Below are 19,626 nucleotides of genomic sequence, written 5' to 3'. Positions count from 1 at the left end.
ATTTTAATTATTATTAGTATGAATAAATTGTTATTGTTATTATAATAATTATTATTATTAATATTATATTAATATAATCATTTATTTTATAGCACATTTCAAAACCTCAGATACAAAGTGCTTCCTTCAAAAACAAGACAAATAAAATCAAAGTAAATTTAATGTAAATACAAATATCTTCAAGTAACTAATTTTCCAGTAGATATCATTAATTAATTTTTAACAAGTTAGAATAACAAAGACGGATATCTTCAAACTATGTTCCTCTTCGTTCTTTTGGAATAATTAATTTGTAAACTGCTCTTTTGTTGTTTTGTTGTTGATGGAAAGCGTCTTTATAGTTTACAGATTTGTAAATAACAAAAGAACTTGATCTTGCCTTTTTACCACCAATATCAGCAGTTTCTCTTATTATGACAGATGACTGTTTGCTTGTAACAAACGGGAAGAAGAAGTTAAAACCTTTAAGGCTTCACTAAAGCTTCTCAAATGATAATTAACAGATTATTTTTAAAGTACTTATCCTGTTACCAGACAAGAATTCATAACTCTCGAGTTTTTCAAGAGTTCCCAAAGTTTTCAAAATCTAAAATATCTCCTGGTAACATGGGTGTAAATATTTGCTTTGAGAATATTTTTCCTTGCTTCAAATTGTATTTTTTTAATGAAAATGTGGCCCATTAAAGTTGTTCTCCAGTTTTTTGTCAAGTCTCGGATTTCTACAGAAAAAAACGTAATTTAATCTGATATAAACATAGTGAGTTCTCACTTCCTCCTCCTAAAAAACAGCTGAGCTTCATAACATTTTTCAACATTATACTAAGGTGTTGTTGTTGTTGTTTTTGCATTTTCAGACTAAATACACTGGACATTTTTCAACTCACTATATGTTGTTTTTTTGGGCATACTCTAATAAGGTGTTTTCATGATAATATAAGATAATGTGATATTTTTGAACATACAGCACTATTACAGATTTTTTACTTTTTTTAATTTTATTTTACATACTCTACTATTATATGTATCTATCAACATATTTTACAAAGGCATTTTTTGTTGTTGCCACTTTTAGATATATGTAATAGTACTGTTACTCTCCAATCCTGTTTTTGTGACTTTAATAACATTTCCCATCTGGAAATGCTGACGAAAATACAAATTTACTGCTCAATTCCCAGTTATTTAAAAACAATGTACATATTTACATTCCTTTAACATGTACTGTTAATAGATTAACATTTTTTGTTCTTCGGTGTGTTTCGTGAACGGCTTTTATTTTCTTTATCCGTTGAATTTTATTTTGAAAGGAGTGCAGGCGGATGTGATGATAACCGTTAATGACAGTAACAGAAAGTGTAAATGGTAAATCACGGTGTTTAGTGGATCATTGAAGCAGCATCGGGGCGAGCTAAGTTATGATTTATCATTTAATTAAAGCGAAAACAAGTTAATTTATTCCATTTATGTGAGTGTTTTGAGTATTAAAGTATTAAAAAAATACTAAAAAATGTTCACTAACTGTCTGTTAACAAAGAAATGTATATCTAGCGAACGTTGGTGTTAACGGTTAACGGTTAAACTTCTGAGTTTGTATTATTTTCTTTATTTTTACATTAGGTATTTTTCCTCTCCGTCATTTATGTCGGCTTATTTAAGTTTAAATTAACTGAACAGATAACATGTATTAGACTAACTTCATAATCATACTTTCATCGAGTTTTTCCCGAGTAACGGTTAAAGTCCCAACGGCTTTCTAAGCTAACGTTAGCTGCTGTTCTAGAAGTTTCTGTCAGTTGTTTTAGTGGTTTTGTGTCCAGTCTAAGATAAATAAATGGATTTCTGCTACAGCTCTGAATTTATCAGGAGGAAGAGAAAATGTAACAGCAACAGTCAATTTAAGCAGCATGGGAGCGAGGTGAGAGGAAACAAGTTCATTTATTTATCAAGGTAAGTATTTTAAATTAACTCTTTTTAGCTAGAAAATATTTAGGGAACGTTGGATGTTATAAATGTAGTTAAAGTTGATGTTAAAGGTCAACAGTTACTTCTGAGTTGGTATTTATTTTCCATATTTCTACTTTAGGTGCTTTTTCCGTCTGTTCAAATGTCGGTATATTTAAGTTTCAAATAGCTGAAAATTATATATGTAATTTATCAGATTAGCTTCATTTTGGTACTTTTATCAAGCATTTCTTTCCAATAACTGTCCGTTATTTTTGAAATGTGTTTCCTAAAACGTAAACATGTTTTTAGTGGTTTTCTGTACACAGTAATCTGTGTTTTTTATTTTATTTTTTTCAAGTAAAAACGGATTGTTTTATTAAAAAATATGCCTGTTAAATACGAATTGATTGTCGTTTCTCTTTTTTATTTTCCATGTCTCCCTTAACATAAGAAGATGGGAAATGAGACAAACAGAAAATGAAAAACTGCCCCCAAAATAAAAGCAGTTTTCCGGTTTAACTGTATCCATCTAATTTCAAATTGCAATTAAAAGAAAACTCTCCATAATCAGAGACTCATTCCACTTTCATTGGACAGTAGACCCCCTCAGGGTGTCCCTAACTTGATTTCAGTACATTCTAATGTATCATTTAAAATTAAACCCTTTTGAAAACTTGCATAATACACAACTTTTCGTCTAATTTCAGATTGCTATCAAAAGAAAACTGTGCATAATCAGAGACTCATTCCCCTTCAGGCAGACAGTGGACATCCTCAGGATGTTCCTTAGCTACAAGACATTCTGATGTATAATTTTTTTTAAAGGCTTTTATTTTGAAGGCCGGTCTAACACGTTGGTACCGTAATGTCTAGTAAATACACACATCTTGAAAACAAGTGGCGGCTGGCTTCACTGTATTTTCTGAACTGGGGGTGGCTTGACTGCAGTAATACACGGCATATCTTGTCCCTGGACATATCCTCCAACCTTAAGTTAACTTAATGAAAGAGGTCGCAGCCGCGGGAACCTCAGGGTCAGATAATCCTGACCTCATGACCACTAGATTGCAAAATGTAAATTTTCAAAATCAACGTTCGGGCCCTTATTCTCATACTTGATATCCGGGTCACTATTCGTTATCCGTGTTTTGATTTCCAAACGGATATGGATTGAAGGGAAGAGGGACTCACAGTTTTAAGATAACAGATATCTGGAGCATTACTGGAAAGTAAATCTGAATTCATCATTGCAGTAAAGATGAGACCTGCAGTTATTTTGTCATCTTAGTGTTCAACAACTGATGTTAGCTACATCCTGCATGAGTCTTTAACATATCACACAATTAATAATGTATATATATGTGTATATATACATATATATGTGTGTGTATATATATATATTTCTATTTATAAACATTTTTATCTATATTTTCTTTCTATTTCTTTATATATATATATAGATAGATAGATATAGATATATATAGATATATATAATAAAATATTCAGTCTGTTTTAAAGATAAAGATAAACATGTGACTGTATTTCCAAACCCAGGTTGCTTGAAACGACACATCCTCACTCTTTTTGTAAAACACAAAATACAAATTAAAATACTAACATTATATTTATTGTACAACTGTAAAACTGTCTACCAGCTTTGTGAGGATCATAAAACAGGCTTAAAATCTTTTTCCTAATGCATTAGTCATTTTTTTAATCCAGATGTTTAGAAGAATGTTTCTTAAAGAAAACAATGCAGAAAATGTGCCGAAGTCTTAAACTAAATATATGTGATATAATGTGATTTATACATTAAGATGAAACATTTTCACCAAAAGTAGTTTTAATTGAACCTGTTCAAGACAAGGGAAACACATCATGGTCAAAAGCTGATCTGTGGCACACACACACACACACACACACACACACACACACGCACACACACACTAATAAAAACAGCTTTATTTCCTGTAAATGGAGAGGGGAGGAGCAACACTGACCACCTGATCCCAGCTCATGAGAACAGGGAGAGAACCTTGGAAGTGAAAGTATCAATCAGCTGAGCCTCCATTACGACTCAACACAACAGAACAGGGAGGACGACAAGTTGAAGCTGAGGCGGGGTGAGTTTTAATCCAGCACACAAAGTCATGATGGCTGAATAAAATACAGTAAACAAAGAAAACAATCACAGATTTAAAGAAAGTGGAGGGCTGAGTGGTTTTATTGTACTGTGTGTGTGTGTGTGTGTGTGTGTGTGTTTGTCTGACTGACTTCCTCTTCTCTAAGTTTTGGGTGTGACTTGAACAAACTTGTTCTCCTTTAATGTTGTGAGTTAACAGTCAGTGTTGCTGTTTTCCCTCTCAGACTGACTTCAGATCAGAAGATGAGTGATCGTGTGGAGGAAGAGGAGGACGGAGCAGAGTCTGTAGTATCTGGTTGTCTGTCTATGAAGAGTGACCGGTCCAGAAAAGAACCTCTGAACTTCAGTAATGAACCTGGAGCCTCAGACACAAAGTAAAAACTGATACCAACTCATTTATATGACAATAATGTTTTATGTTTATTTTGTGTTTGCACATTAAAGTTGGTATCAAGTACATTTGCTCCAAAAATTTGACATTTTGTGACACAGTCAAAGAGAAATAACTTGCACCCTGTTGAGGTCCATCTGTGCATGTGTCAGTTAGTGAGTAAAACTTTGAGCTTAGATCCCCACCAGACATTGTTCCTGATATAATTAAATGATAATTAAAATAAGTGTTGCCTTCATTTGATAGTTGACAGTACAAAGTGACAGAAAACAGAAAGACATGCTAAAAAGGAAACTGTCTGGGCTAAAACTTGTGACATCACTGTCACATGCTATATAGTCTGCTGGTCTGCCACAATGTTTGGACCACTTCTAACCTCAGTTCAAACATAAATCGCTCAAGTTCAGCTGCTCAAAGTCCCAGTAAATCAGTAGAGAGCATAATCAGCCCTAATGGAGTTTTTTTAAGTAACTTGTAGAGAGTGTTGAGTTTGTATTAACAAACAAAATGCAGACGGATAAATAAATGTCTAACAAGACAGCCAGATAGGGAAATTCAGGTACTAAGTGTTTATTAAAGCAGGAGAACACATTAAAGGAACATTTTCAGACCAGACTGAATGCTGAATTCAAACAGAAAGTAGTTTCTCATGGTGATTGTGTTCTGAGCTCATACTCAGTGTTACTGGTTGTCTCTCAGACTGACTGAAGTCCAGGAGGTGTTTGGTGACAGTGTTTTATTACTGAATTAATTTACATTGCACCATATAACTATACAGCCTCAGTTAAACATCTGAATCTCTTAAATATCATCATATTGTGTCAATATTTAACACCAAGAGCTATATTATTTTAGGCAGCTGCTATATACTAATATTGAACCCATAACATTTAAAAGTTGAAACCCAATTGCAAAGCCGCCCCCTAATATAATGGTAGGGGAAACACTGGGTTAGGTACCCAACTAATTACTTCGGTATTACAGAGTACCGATTCACGTTAAATCAATCGGAACCTAATTTCAGTACCTGAGAGCATCTGATTGAGAGTAATTGTTTTTTGACAGCACTTTTGCCTCATGATAAGAAACAAAAACTATCCTGAAAGTTCTCTCTATCTGTCTTCATTTACACACACACACACACACACACACACACACACACACACACACACACACACACATATGTGCACAGAGCCACATTAGAAGGCAGAGAGCCAGTAAACTACATCTCAATGACCCATTTTCAGTTTTGTCTGCCAATGCAATCTTTTTCTTTTGACACAAAGACATAATTTGTTCCATTTTCCTCTTCATATTGTTGACAGCTGTTAGTCACAGAGAAAACCTGTAATACAATCCAAGAGGACGAATACAAACTATTAAACCTCATCATCATTGATTGATGTGATATGACCAAAACTATTTTTGTGTTTGCAGAGTTTCATACAGACAGAGAGCAGAGTCTGTCATGTCCGGCTGTCTGTCTATGAAGAGTGACCGGTCCAGACATGAACCTCCAGTCTTCAGTAATGAACCTGGACCCTCAGACACAAAGTAAGAGACTGTTTTACTGCACACTGATTGGAGAGAAGATTATGCATAAAGGAAGGAGATGTGTATGAAGAGTTTGAGCTTCTTCACAAAGTACTTGGTAGTTTGGTAAATATGGTGAATAGAATTTAAGGTCAAAAGTCCACTTAATAAAAACTCAAAGCTTGTAGTCAAAAGTTTTTAATTATTATTAAGTGGAATTTTGAGCTTAGATTCTCTTCACCATTTATTGTTCCTGAAGCTCAAGAACCAACATGAACATCCATGGCTTGTGCTGATCTAAAGATTATTAGCTGATTAACTACACACTAATGAATATTTGGAGCACTTATATGTTGAGAAAATTTTAATCATATGAATGTCTTCATTAGATAGTTTACAATAGAGACTGACAGGAAACAGAATATCCCGTCTGGACTTGCGAATAAAAGAGTCTGTTTATGGGAAATGCATACCTCATATAAATATGGGAGCAAATAAACCAAAAACACTTGAAGATCCAACAACAAGACCATCCCACAATGTTAACAAAAGAGTAGAAAAGTATTAGTATTAGTATATTGACCCTGTGATTCTGATCTGCCCCAAAATTTAACAGACCCCTTCAAACAAAAAGCTAGTTCCATGAAAAATTTGGCTTTTTTTTTGTAAAACTGCTGATAAACAGAGAAACAAACCAAAAACATAACCTCCTTGTTGGAGGTATAAAATACTCAGTTCAAGTTATTGTTTTCAGAATACCACAAATTTAAACCTGTTTTTGTAGCTACAATAGTTGAACATTTCCCATCTAGAAATGTTGAATAAAATAAAGAAATGTGTTAACAGGAAGAGGAAGAGGAGTGATGAGGAGGAGCAGCTGTCCTGCTGTGCTTTATGTCAGGACGTCCTGAAGGATCCCGTCTCTACCAGCTGTGGACACTGGTTCTGCAGACGCTGCATCAGCTCATACTGGGACCAGTCTGCTTCACCAGGAGACTCCCCCTGTCCCCAGTGTGGACAAAGATCCAGAACCAGTAAGACTGTCCCTCTGTCTGCTGATGTCTTCCTGTCCGAATACACAACTAGTTGTTTTAATAGAGACATTTGTTGTGTCATACAGCACAGGCTCTTAAGAACATTATAATCATCTTTATTTATCAATTAAACTTAGGAATTGAACTGCATGTTGTTTCTGTTCCAGCAGACAGATCTGCTCTATCAGCATGTATCAGTTGTTCTGTGTTCTCTGTTTAGAGAAAATCACAACTCAGAAGAAATAGATCTATATTTTATATGTTCTGGTTTTATGATAGGGCCCTCTGTCTTTGCATGAACTAATCAGCATGCTGTTTGTTCTCCCTCTGCTTAGATAAGGTAACTATTAAACAGCTTAAAGCAGTAACATCACTGTTCTATCATAGACAGACATTTACCACAGACACAGAAAAAGATCCAGGTGTTAATGTTTCCTCCTTCTCTAACACACAAACACACTTCTTGTCCTGTAGATCGACTTGTTGAACAAGTGACCAAACATCCGTTGAGGAAAAGTGCACTGCCGACAGTATTTGAAGCTGCAGTGGAGCTCTAGTTAGCTAGTCAGTTTCAGCACATTAAGGAGCTGAAAAATGTTCCTGCTGACATCAACATCAGCCCGTTTAGATGTTTAACAGTTCTCTCACTTCAACAGCCTCTGCTAATAAAACATTGTCTGCTGTCACTTTATAAACTACAGCTTTCAGCGTGTTTGTTTACTTTGTCTCTTGCTGGTTTTACGTGGAACAGGGGCTGACCTGAGATTATCTCCTCCCTCAAACCAAAGCCAAGCCTGTAGTTAAACTGACTGGATCAACTTGTGTCTGTGTTCAAACCACAGAAACTCTCTGTGTTCAACTCTCAGTGCTTTTGGAGCTTCTAACTGAATCTCTGTGGTTTGGAGTTTATGTTTCCTCCTGTGTCCCGGTTTGTACTTAAATATATCAGCTTTAATATATGTATAACTGATTAAAAGCAAGCAGTAAAACATAAAATACAGCATTTCAGAGCCTTGTTAACTTATTGCTGTTTTAAACAAACATTTCCTGTTGCTGCTGCTTCACATAAAAACCTTCCACTGACAAAAGCATCTGGAGCTGCTGAGGCTCAGCCTCCTGCTGTCAATCAAACATTTACACTGACACAGTCAGAGGCTGAGAGAAAAAGGGGCATTACTGATGTTCCCCCAGAAAACATCTTTTCTTCTCTTTTATAAAACAAATGTATTGTTTAAACTCAAGAATTGATGATTGCTTTATAGCATTTTCTACTTTATATGTTCTTAAATTTATTTTTTTCATATTGGTAATAAAAAATAATCACTTTTACTCATTGCTTTTCTCTTTCTTGCTTTGTCTATCTTGTTCCTTTTTTAGTGCCTTGTGGTCTGCAGGAGGTTTTAGATGAGCATAAGATCAGTCTGAGGAGGAGATGTGAACGTGTGACTGAAGGAAGTGATGGAACAGGAAGTGGAACCCTCCTCAACAGGATCTACACTGAGCTCTACATCACAGAGGGACAGAGTGAAGAGGTTAATACCCAACATGAGGTGAGGCAGCTGGAGACAGCTTCCAAGAAGAAGACCGTCCACGACGCTCCAATCAAGTGCCAGGACATCTTTAAAGCCTTACCTGACCAACAGGGACACATCAGAGTGGTTCTGACCAACGGCGTCGCTGGCGTTGGAAAAACCTTCTCGGTGCAGAAGTTCAGTCTGGACTGGGCAGAGGGTTTGGAGAACCAAGATGTCAGTGTGGTGATTCTGCTTTCCTTCAGGGAGCTGAACTTGATCAGAGGTGAGCAGTACAGTCTTCTGGAGCTGCTCCATGTTTTCCATCCAACATTACAGAAGGTCACAGCAGAGAAGCTCGCCGTCTGTAAACTTCTGTTCATCTTTGACGGCCTGGATGAAAGCAGACTTTCTCTGGATTTCAACAACAAGGAGGTTGTGTCTGATGTCACACAGAAGTCATCGGTCAACGTGCTGCTGACAAACCTCATCGAGGGGAATCTGCTTCCCTCGGCTCTCGTCTGGATAACTTCCCGACCCGCGGCGGCCAATCAGATCCCTCCTGCGTGTGTCGACAGGGTGACAGAAGTACGAGGCTTCACTGACGCCCAGAAGGAGGAGTACTTCAGGAGGAGGGTCAGTGATGAAGAGCGCTCCAGCACAATCATCTCACACATCCAGACGTCCAGGAGCCTCCACATCATGTGTCTGATCCCAGTCTTCTGCTGGATCACTGCTACAGTTCTGGACCACATGTTGACTACAGAGCAGAGAGGAGAGCTGCCCAAGACCCTGACTGACCTGTACTCACACTTCCTGCTGGTTCAGACAAAGAAGAAAAAGCAGAAGTACGATGAGGGACATGAGATGAGTCCACAGGAGCTGATGGAGGCTGACAGAGAAGTTCTTCTGAAGCTGGGGAGGCTGGCGTTTGAACAGCTGCAGAAAGGAAACATCATGTTCTACCAAGAAGACCTGGAGCGCTGTGGTCTCCATGTCACAGAGGCCTCGGTGTACTCAGGAGTTTGTACAGAGATCTTCAAAAGAGAGAGTGTGATCTTCCAGAAAACAGTCTACTGCTTCGTTCATCTGAGCGTTCAGGAGTTTCTGGCTGCAGTCTACATGTTCCACTGTTACACCACCAGGAACACAGAGGTACTGGAGGCTTTTCTGGGGAAAGACTGGGACATGAAAAACAGTGACCCATCCCTGGATGTCTTCCTGAGGAGAGCCATGGAGAAATCCCTCGAAAGTAAAAATGGCCACCTGGACTTGTTTGTTCGCTTCCTTCATGGCCTCTCTCTGGAGTCCAACCAGAGACTGTTAGGAGGCCTGCTGGGTCACACAGACAACAGTCCAGAAGTCATCCAGAGAGCCATCAACAACCTGAAGGAGATGAAGACTAAGAAGATCTCTCCTGATAGAAGCATCAACATCTTCCACTGTCTGATGGAGATGAACGACCTCTCAGTACATCAGGAGATCCAAGAGTTCCTGAAGTCAGAGAACGGATCAGGGAAGTACATCTCTGAGATCCACTGCTCAGCTCTGTCCTACATGCTGCAGATGTCAGAGGAGGTTCTGGATGAGTTGGACCTGAATAATTACAACACAACAAGGGAGGGAAAACAGAGACTGGTTCCAGCTGTGAGGAACTGCAGGAAAGCTGAGTAAGTCCAGATGTGATCATCAACATTATACAGCAATGTGAAGCTGAAGCATCAGTGTTAGAGTAAAGATACACACTTTACACACATGCACAGTATAAAACCTGCACACTATCAAAGTTTTCTTCAACTACCATTAAACCTGCGTATTGAAAATTATTGAAAAATTATTGCTTGTATTGAGCAATATGTGGAGGGATGCTATCCTCTCTCTCTCTCTCTCTCTCTCTCTCTCTCTCTCTCTCTCTCTCTCTGTCTGTCTCTATCTATCTATCTATCTATCTATCTATCTATCTATCTATCTATCTATCTATCTATCTATCTATCTATCTATCTATCTATCTATCTATCTATCTATCTATCTATCTATCCATGGGTGTGACTGCAGAGCATCTGTGATTTCATTTTCATTTTTTCATTTATCCTTTGTTTATTTCTCGAGGAATCATTTAGGGCAACCCCTCATTTACAATGATAATGAAACAACATAAAATAATGAAAGAACAAACTTGGAACATTGAACATTAAGCATCCCTTGAGCATGTTGGATAATTACTATGTGACCAGTTTAGTAAAGTGCTGAGGTGTGGTGGCAGGTTGCCTATCAACACTTAATAAATGAAAAGGAACCAATGCACACCTCGTCTCACAGATAAAGGTGCCCATCAGCGAGGGGACATACAGGAATCAGTCACAGTTGGTGTCTTGCCCTGGATGTAAAAAAAAATGAATCAAAAAATGCTAATAATTGTGACCAGATATACTTTAACTGTGTAAATAAACCTCGGCAGCCCGCCCAGGTGTAGTTTTCATGTTTGGAAAACATTTGGTTAGGCGCTGTGACGATGTTGGCACATGTCGCTTGATGTCGGATCATTTTTAATGTGGAAATGACAAATCCAGGTTCAGCCAATTGGCACAGAATCAAACTGGTTTAAGCTGATACACCGGACTGGCTACAGTCTTTGGCCCAGTTCAAACTTAGGGTTGGAAACTTTCCATGGGAATTAACGGGAATAAACCAGGAATTGACTAAATTGAAAGTTGGCCCTTAACAGGAAACTTAAATATATTTGGGGAAAAGTCCACTTGAATATCTATGGTATTCAGATATATATCACATGCACATAGCACACTTAGTCTTACTGCAGGGCCACTGAGGCCATGCCCCCTACGTGCACTCTGCATTCCTCCATCACGTGCACAGATGATTTCTAGACCTCTGGACCACTTTTGAGCCCAGAGAACGAGACTATTGAAGTCACACATTTGAGCCTCTTGACTGCATAAAGTTTAGTTAGTTTTGATGATATTATGGGCTAAATATATTTGATGTATGGTATTAGTGTTTAACTTGTTTTTTAATTTTCCAGACATTTTCCACCCCTTTGCAACCCTATTAAAGCCTGAATTAACTAGATTTCCTCAGACAGCAGCTCATCACACAGTCAGCTGCTGGGACCTCCAGGTTCATTCTGCCAGTGAACAAGAACTTCAGTTCAGTCCAGTGGTCGCATTTTTAACTCCAAAACATGAACTTCAGCTCGTTTAACTCCACTTGAGGAAAGCTCAAGTCAAGAAATTATAATATTACAATAAGTAAATATACTATGAATGCAACTGGAGCAATTAAAATAACTAAATGGGAGAAGAAAAGGTAAAAGAATTGGTTATATTTAAAATGTTATATTTTCTGTAATCACAGACTTTCTGGCTGTGAACTCTCTGAGACTCACTGTGAAGTCGTGGCCTCAGCTCTGAAGTCCAACCCCTCCCATCTGAGAGAGCTGTACATGAGCTCCAACTCTGACCTGAAGGATTCAGGAGTGAAGCGTCTGTGTGCTGGACTGGAGAGTCCAAACTGCAGACTGGAGACTCTGAGGTCAGTTCCTGTGTTGTGCTCACACACAGTGTATATCTCCATCTTGTGTTTGGGTCTGAACTACCAGTGGTTTGGACCAATCAGTGTCCTGTGAGGAGCTACTGGTTGCTACGGCCATAGACACATAGACGCCGCATTGACTGCTGCCGCCCACTGGAGCGGCGTGCCTACAGGGCGGCCATCTTGGAACAGGGCCAGAAGGAGGGCAGTCTATGGAGGAATGGTGTTTCTAACAATAAAAGTGATAATAAATCACTCAGTTGTCAAGCTATTTTCAGTTTGTTTGAGAGATAGAACGAAAAAAAAAGAAAAAAAAATTATATATATATATATATATATATCTATATATCTATATATATATATATATATATATATATCTGTATATATATATATATATATATATCTGTATATATGTATATATATATATATATATATATATATATATACACACACACGCAAATAATAATAATTATTATATTGTTATTACTATTGTTATAATTATAATTATGTTATTTTATCATTATTGTCGCTATTGGTATAATTATTATATTAATATTATATTATTATTGTTATTATTATAATAATGATATCACTATTATCATCTATGACTGAAATAACTGGGGGATGCAGATCTCAGCAGGTAAAATATGAGTCTTGCCAAATAATGCATGCACCATAACTTTGTCTCTGGACATCTAGGAGTGAAATGCTTTTACCAGTTTATAGTTTAGACTGTTTTGAATGGACGGTTCATACATTTAATACCTACCTGGTCTGAGAAAGGAGCGATGCAGATCTCGGCAGGTAATAAAATATAGTCCCACTTCTGTATATTGCATCACCATTGTAACTTTATTTCAGCACATATATTGAGCCATTTTTGATTGATAGTGTGAGTTACATTCATTTAATAACAAGGTAACAGGAAGTAGGGATGATGCATATAAAATAAATAAACTGCGATAGGAATCAAAAGGTATTATCAGCACTTATTTGACCGACTTTGATTTTAAAAAAAAGAAGAAAAACCCAATTGTAACAAGTGACAGTTTAAAAATACATTGTTGAGTCTAAACTTTCATACAGCAGGTTATATATCGTCATTGATGAAGCACACAAAGACTGTTATATGGTTTTTAATTCGGACTTTAGAAATCATCACAATGTAATTTTCGCTGTGTGTGCTCCCGTGACGAGCAGCAGATCTCCGCGGACAGACTTAACTCGGGACAACACCGTCATCTTTTCATTCACAGATGTTCCGTCAGAAGCTCGTCTGCTGACAACATTAAGTAGAATTTGTATTTGGGTTATAAAAGCAGTATTTTTAGATTATCCAAGCACCCTGTATCATAGCTTCATGAGTGATGTTTTGAACAAATCAATACGTTTGGAAATCGGTCCAAAATTCAGCGAATAATTCTACTTTGAGATTGAGGAATACCTCTTTCCTTTGTAAATTGATTCACCACTGCGTCTGCTAGCCCTGTACCAAGATGGCAGCGCTTTAGGCACGTCCCTCCACAGTCGATGCAGCGTCTATGTATATATGTCTATGGCTACGGCGACTCTTTAGATGTGTGTGATGACTCCAGTTTGTTGAAAACAATAATGTGGGCTCAGGCCAAATCTTTCTTGTTGTTATATAAAACAATGAAACAGAGAAAGAGGCGAGCGAAGGTGCTGCAATAATATCAGTTGTATTCAAACTGAGTATTTCTTCATTAAAGGAAGATCAAAGAACACTGAAGGCTTTTCCCCATGGAAGACATGTTTTAGCTCTTCTCCCAACTGGCTTCAGCAGCCTGTGATAGACGCTGATGGACACATAGTTTATCCAATCAGCTGGCAGATATTTTTGAAAGCTTCTGCCTTTTTCCAAACAGTTTCCAATGACGGCTTCTCAGACGGTTCTGTGGAACAAAACATCTGGCAGCGTCAGGTTACCTGAACAGCTGGTTTCTCTGTAAATATAGTCAGTAATCAAAAGGAAGAAACACTTTGAAAACTTTGAGAAAGTCTCTTTCTGTCAGGAGCATAAATAATGAGCTGCAGGTATGTTTGTTCAGGGAGCTACTAGATTAAATCTGAGATGAAGAGAACATGTATCTCACTTTACTCTGAACATCTGATCCAGTTCTAATGAGGACTGAGGATGAAGCAGAGCTCACACTCACTCAGCTGTGTGTTAATGAGAAAAGACTCAATCTGTGTTTTGAAATGAGACAATCAGAAGTGGGTGAATTTACCTCACTTATTATTTATTATATAAAGTCACATTCATTCATATTCATTCATGTCTTAGTGTTTTCAATAATTTGACATGATTGTTCTGAATCAGGGGAAACAGAAAAGAGAGTAAGTAACAGTTCATTTTTAATCCAACATGTCTGATCTGATGTCAGTGTACTCACACAACTTTTTTAAAACTCCATCATGTTGAGTTCAGGTGTTTTCAGGAGTTTCCATTTTCAGTTTAACTGTGGCAGAGCAGTGTTGAGCTGCACATTTAAAACCTGAATATGAGAAGAAATATCCTCCACTGGATCATTCACTCTGATTTTCATCTTTTATTTAACATCATAATAACATAAACTGTCAGATAATAACTATTATATATGCAGTATTTTCTTTTTCCAGCATTGTTATGAAGCTATCTGACTGAATAGTTTAAACTGAATACACCTTGAATGTATGACTCCACTATTCCTAAAAGAAATATCGTAATTTCACTTTACTTCTGCCTAAACTTGATAAAGGCCTTGACCATCTACAGGCTTAAACGTAATCAACTCAAACGCTTCTTCTTTCTTCTATTTAGTTATTAAGTTACTCAGTTAAGACATTAAGGTTGAAAACCTTGACAAGAGAAAAAGAAAACAAACACAAAATACTGCAATTAGTCAAACTAGTCAAATCCTCCACTGGATCATTCAATCTGATTTTCATCTTTTATTTAACATCATAATCATACAAAAATACATAAATATCAAACATGTATCAAATTATCTCTCTTTAAACTGTCAGTTAATAACTATTATATATTCAGCATTTTCTTTTTCCACCATTGTTATGAAGCTCTCTGACTGAATAGTTTAAACTGAAGAAACCTTGAATGTATGACTCCACTATTCCTAAAAGAAATATCATAAGTATCTTTTGTTTCCATTTTCCCAAAATTCACTGTCAAGTTCTCAGGGGATTTCACTTTACTTCTGCCCAAACTTGATAAAGGCCTTGACCATCTACAGGGTTAAACGTAATCAACTCAAACGCTTCTTCTTTCTTCTGTTTAGTTATTAAGTCACTCAGTTAAGACATTAAGGTTGAAAACCTTGACAAGAGAAAAAGAAAAGAAACACGAAATACTGCAATTAGTCAAACTGCCTTACATCAAATATACACACAAATATAAAATTACCATTAAACCTTACATTAACTTCAACAGGCCAACATTACTCCAAATAACATTGTTTTTACCGTACTACTACTATCATACCAGAAGTGAATTTAGAAATGTAGAAATGAACTACAATAGCATTTTACCATCAAATATGCATTCAACTTGCAACAAATACAACCTAAAACCATTTCTCCACCAGTAGCATCTCTGGAAATGACCAGCAAGCAAAGTCCCTCCAGAAATCAGCTTCTGTCTCCAAAAGCAGCAACATGGGCTTCTCAGCCTGTCTTTTTCATAACATAAGTCTCTGTCCATTTCTTTGGATCAACAGAACATTCATTCTGACATATTTGTCATGTTTGGAAACTTTGTTATCTACCTACTATACAAAGTAGGTGATGTATATTTTCTCTCTTTTGAATGATGAATACTATATCAGATGAAATACAGCAAGTTAGTCTGAATGTAAGAGAATGTTGTTGTTCTAATAATGTGACGTTAGAAGTAATATGAAGGTGAAACGTGATGAAGAAATGCTGTTAGAACACAAACAGTGGAGAGCAGAACATTTGATGGTTGATTTAATCTGTTTTAAATATCTGATACAACACATAGAAAAGGAACACTTTAACTGTGGAGTGCTCCCAGTTTGGTTTGATATATTCCAGCTCTGTGTCTCACCTCTTTATTTCATCATGGCTGTCTCTGAGTGCAGATCCATTAATCTGGTTGATATTTTTACTACATTTTCTATTAACAAATCCACATTTATTTTTTTCAGAGCTGACTGTTCATATCAAATAATAACTATATTCTATACATCATATGAATCAATGTTCATACATAAACCTGTTCAAATGTATAACCACAAGCTTTAAAAAATATTTATTCATCGTTTTATTTTGTAACTATTCCGACCTTTAGTCCCTCTGACATGTTTGTAATTGCAGCTCACACTCAGTCAGCTGTGTGTTGATGAGAATAGCCTCAATCTGTGCTTTGAAATGAGAGAATATGAAGAGGGTGAATTTACCTCAATTATTATTTATTTGATAAAGTCTTGTTTGCTTCATTTTAAAGAAAATCTTAGTATTTTCATAATATGACATAATTGTTTTGAATAAGGGGAAAAAGGAAAATAAAGAAAGTAACAACAGTTCATTTTGAATCCATCATGTCTGATTTGATGTCAGTGTTCTCACACAACTTGTTTTAACCTCCATCATGTTGAGTTCAGGTGTTTTCAGGAGTTTCCATTTTCTAAACTTGTTCATTCTAAAGCTTCTTCAGCTCTGAACACATTATTAAACACTGAATGATTTCAAGCAGGAACTTTTGTCTTCTAAAGTCACATCATTTATTCTTTATTCAGATTGAGGAGCTGCAGTTTGTCAGAGATCAGCTGTGCTTCTCTGACTTTAGCACTGAAGTCCAACCCCTCCCATCTGAGAGAGCTGTGGCTGGAAGGAAACAAGCTGCAGGATTCAGGAGTGAAGCTGCTGTGTGATTTTCTGCAGAGTCCAAACTGCAGACTGGAGACTCTGAAGTCAGTTCACTAACTGTTACTTTTATAGATCTCATATGTTTCATCAACAATGGGACCTAATTCATTTATAAACATGACATTTCATAACATTCATAAAGTAGTACATTTAATTTGGTTCATTTTTTATTTTTTTAGTACTAAAAAAGTACTGTTAAAGTAAACTCATGTTAATAATTGTTGTTAATGGTCACATCTGTATACAGAAGATCCTCTGAACTAATGTTTGATTTAAATTGAAAGTAATTTTAATATCTTTTCAAAAATAATGTTGTATCATGAACATTGATCCTTCAGAACACACACAGCTGTTTAAAGGATCAATATAGTATTGATCCTCTAATGACAGACCTGACTGAGAGCAGCAGCATGTTATTAATCTGTGTTGACATGAATAGTTTTATGAATGTTGTGGTGACATTTGGATGATGTCTGTAGAAGGCTGACATCATGATGATCCACAATAACACAATTACAGTCACTCTACTCATTTTAGAGAAAAGCTCATTGATTATGACTCAGTAATGTTGAGCTGCACATTAAAACCTGAACACATCTGATTGGATTATAAATCTATTTTTATCTGCATAATTTATTCTTTATTCAGATTGTGGAACTGCAGTTTGACAGGGATCAGCTGTACTTCTCTGGCTTTAGCTCTGAAGTCCAACCCCTCCCATCTGAGAGAGCTGTGGCTGTATGGAAACAACCTGCAGGAGTCAGACGTGAAGCTGCTGTGTGATCTGAAGGAGAGTCCACACTGCAGACTGGAGACTCTGAGGTCAGTAGAGGGTTTCAGCAGTATTGTACTGAACACAGTTAGTATCAGAGAAAGATCCAGTATTTCCTGTAAACCTCCGACCTTCTCAGTGAAGCTGTGAGAGGAGAACGGTGACAGAAACACAGAGAGAACAGTCAGCCAATCAGATCAGCCAGAAGCTTGTTGTGATCATGTGTTTGAGTTGTTGTGTTCATGTCTCCAGGAAATAAATCTGTATTACAGCTGACAGCATCACAACATGAACAGACAGCTGTCCTCATTCATCAAATATGTTTGATTTGTCAAGATATTTTAATATTTATAATGTTTAAGAGTTGATGATATCAAGTGTGACTGAGACTCTGGTTTTTAACAGCTTTGAACTCAAACAGCATATCTCTCTGTTTCTGCAGTAATGATGCGTTCAGGGCTCTCTGTTTATTTAGACTGTGTACTTCAGTGAAATCTGCAGAGTAAACAGACTTGATGCTGATGAAGAGAGTCTCTGATTTATCTCTTCTGTTGTCTGTCTTCTTCTCTCATCAGTTGGTAGTGATCTCCAGTAAAGTCCAGTCCAGCATGGTCCCTGTGTTCCTCTGATGTGACAGAGTATCATCAGAGGATGTGGACTGCTCTGCTGCTGCTCTGTCCTTCTCTCTGCAGACACACTGAATTCAGATTATATGAATGAATGAAACAACAGACGGAGGTGGAGGAGTCTCAGAGTTCCTCTGCACATTAGTTCTCTTCATGACAACATGACTGTACATCAACACATTTAGATGCATATGTCTGCTTTGTGTTCTGTTACAGCTCCACCCTGTGGAATAAAGGGGAATTGTAGTTAATTTCCACAGATTTGTAAATAACCAAAGAAGTTGATCTTACCTTATTACTACCATATTGGCAGTTTCTCATATAATAACAGATGAATATTTGCTTGTTGTAGAAGATAAAACCTTTAAGGCTTTAATAAAGTTTATCAGCTGAAAACTAACAGATTATGTTTAAAGTACTTGTCCTGTCACCAGACAATTATTCACAACTCTCGAGTCTTGAAAGAGTTTCTAAACATATCTCCTGATAACATGGGTATAAATATTTACTATCAGAATATTTTTTTCTTGCTTGAAATTTCATTATCTTTACAAAATGTGACTCATTAAAGTTGTTATCCATTTTTTTGTCAACTCTGAGATTTCTTTAAAAGGTAATTTAATTATATATAAAAATAATTAGTTCTCACTTCCTGTTCCTAAAAATTGACTGCACTTATATAGAGCTTTTATCCAAAGCGCTTTACACTACAGACTGCGCTCTTTCACCTGCCACCATTGGGAGTTCATTCACACACCGATGAATGCAGCACCGGGAACCATTTAAAAAATGACCCTATTATAGTCTGTTGATACATATTATCATGTAACTTATGCAGAAATGACAAACAATATATAATAGGATGTACGAATATTTTCCAATAATTTTGGAAATGCCTAAAAATGGCCCCATCATAGTCTGTTGATACATATTATCATGTAATTTATCTAGAAATGACAGAAAAATAAGATGTAATAGGATGTGCAAAATTTGGAGAAAACAAAAAAAGTCATACTATAGTATGTCGTTATTTTGTCAAAAAGTGTAATTTTCTAAAATGCCTAAAAATGGCCCCATTATAGTCTGTTGATACACATTATCATGTAATTTATCTAGAAATGACAGAGAAAAAGGATAATAGGATGTGCAAAATTTGGAGAAAACAAAAAAAGTCATGTTTTTTTGTCAAAAAGTGTAATTTTCCGATATGCCTAAAAA

General features: G+C 36.6%; 1 protein-coding gene across 1 annotated transcript; it reads left to right on the top strand.

The window, feature by feature from the left end:
* Positions 1-4,196: 4,196 nt before the first annotated feature.
* LOC131961733 (NLR family CARD domain-containing protein 3-like) lies at positions 4,197-19,253 on the top strand. Its single transcript, XM_059326592.1, has 8 exons — positions 4,197-4,461; positions 5,916-6,032; positions 6,858-7,045; positions 8,423-10,226; positions 11,929-12,105; positions 16,881-17,054; positions 17,659-17,832; positions 18,358-19,253. Exons 1-8 carry the CDS (start codon positions 4,331-4,333, stop codon positions 18,362-18,364), a joined length of 2,772 nt encoding a protein of 923 aa, XP_059182575.1. The 5' UTR covers positions 4,197-4,330; the 3' UTR covers positions 18,365-19,253.
* The last annotated feature ends 373 nt before the right edge of the window (positions 19,254-19,626 follow it).

The sequence above is a fragment of the Centropristis striata genome, chromosome 23 (genome assembly GCF_030273125.1).
Source record: "Centropristis striata isolate RG_2023a ecotype Rhode Island chromosome 23, C.striata_1.0, whole genome shotgun sequence".
Taxonomy (NCBI): Eukaryota; Metazoa; Chordata; class Actinopteri; order Perciformes; family Serranidae; genus Centropristis; species Centropristis striata.
The sequence above is the reverse complement of the archived record's forward strand: the minus strand, read 5'-3'. Positions and strand labels throughout refer to the sequence as shown.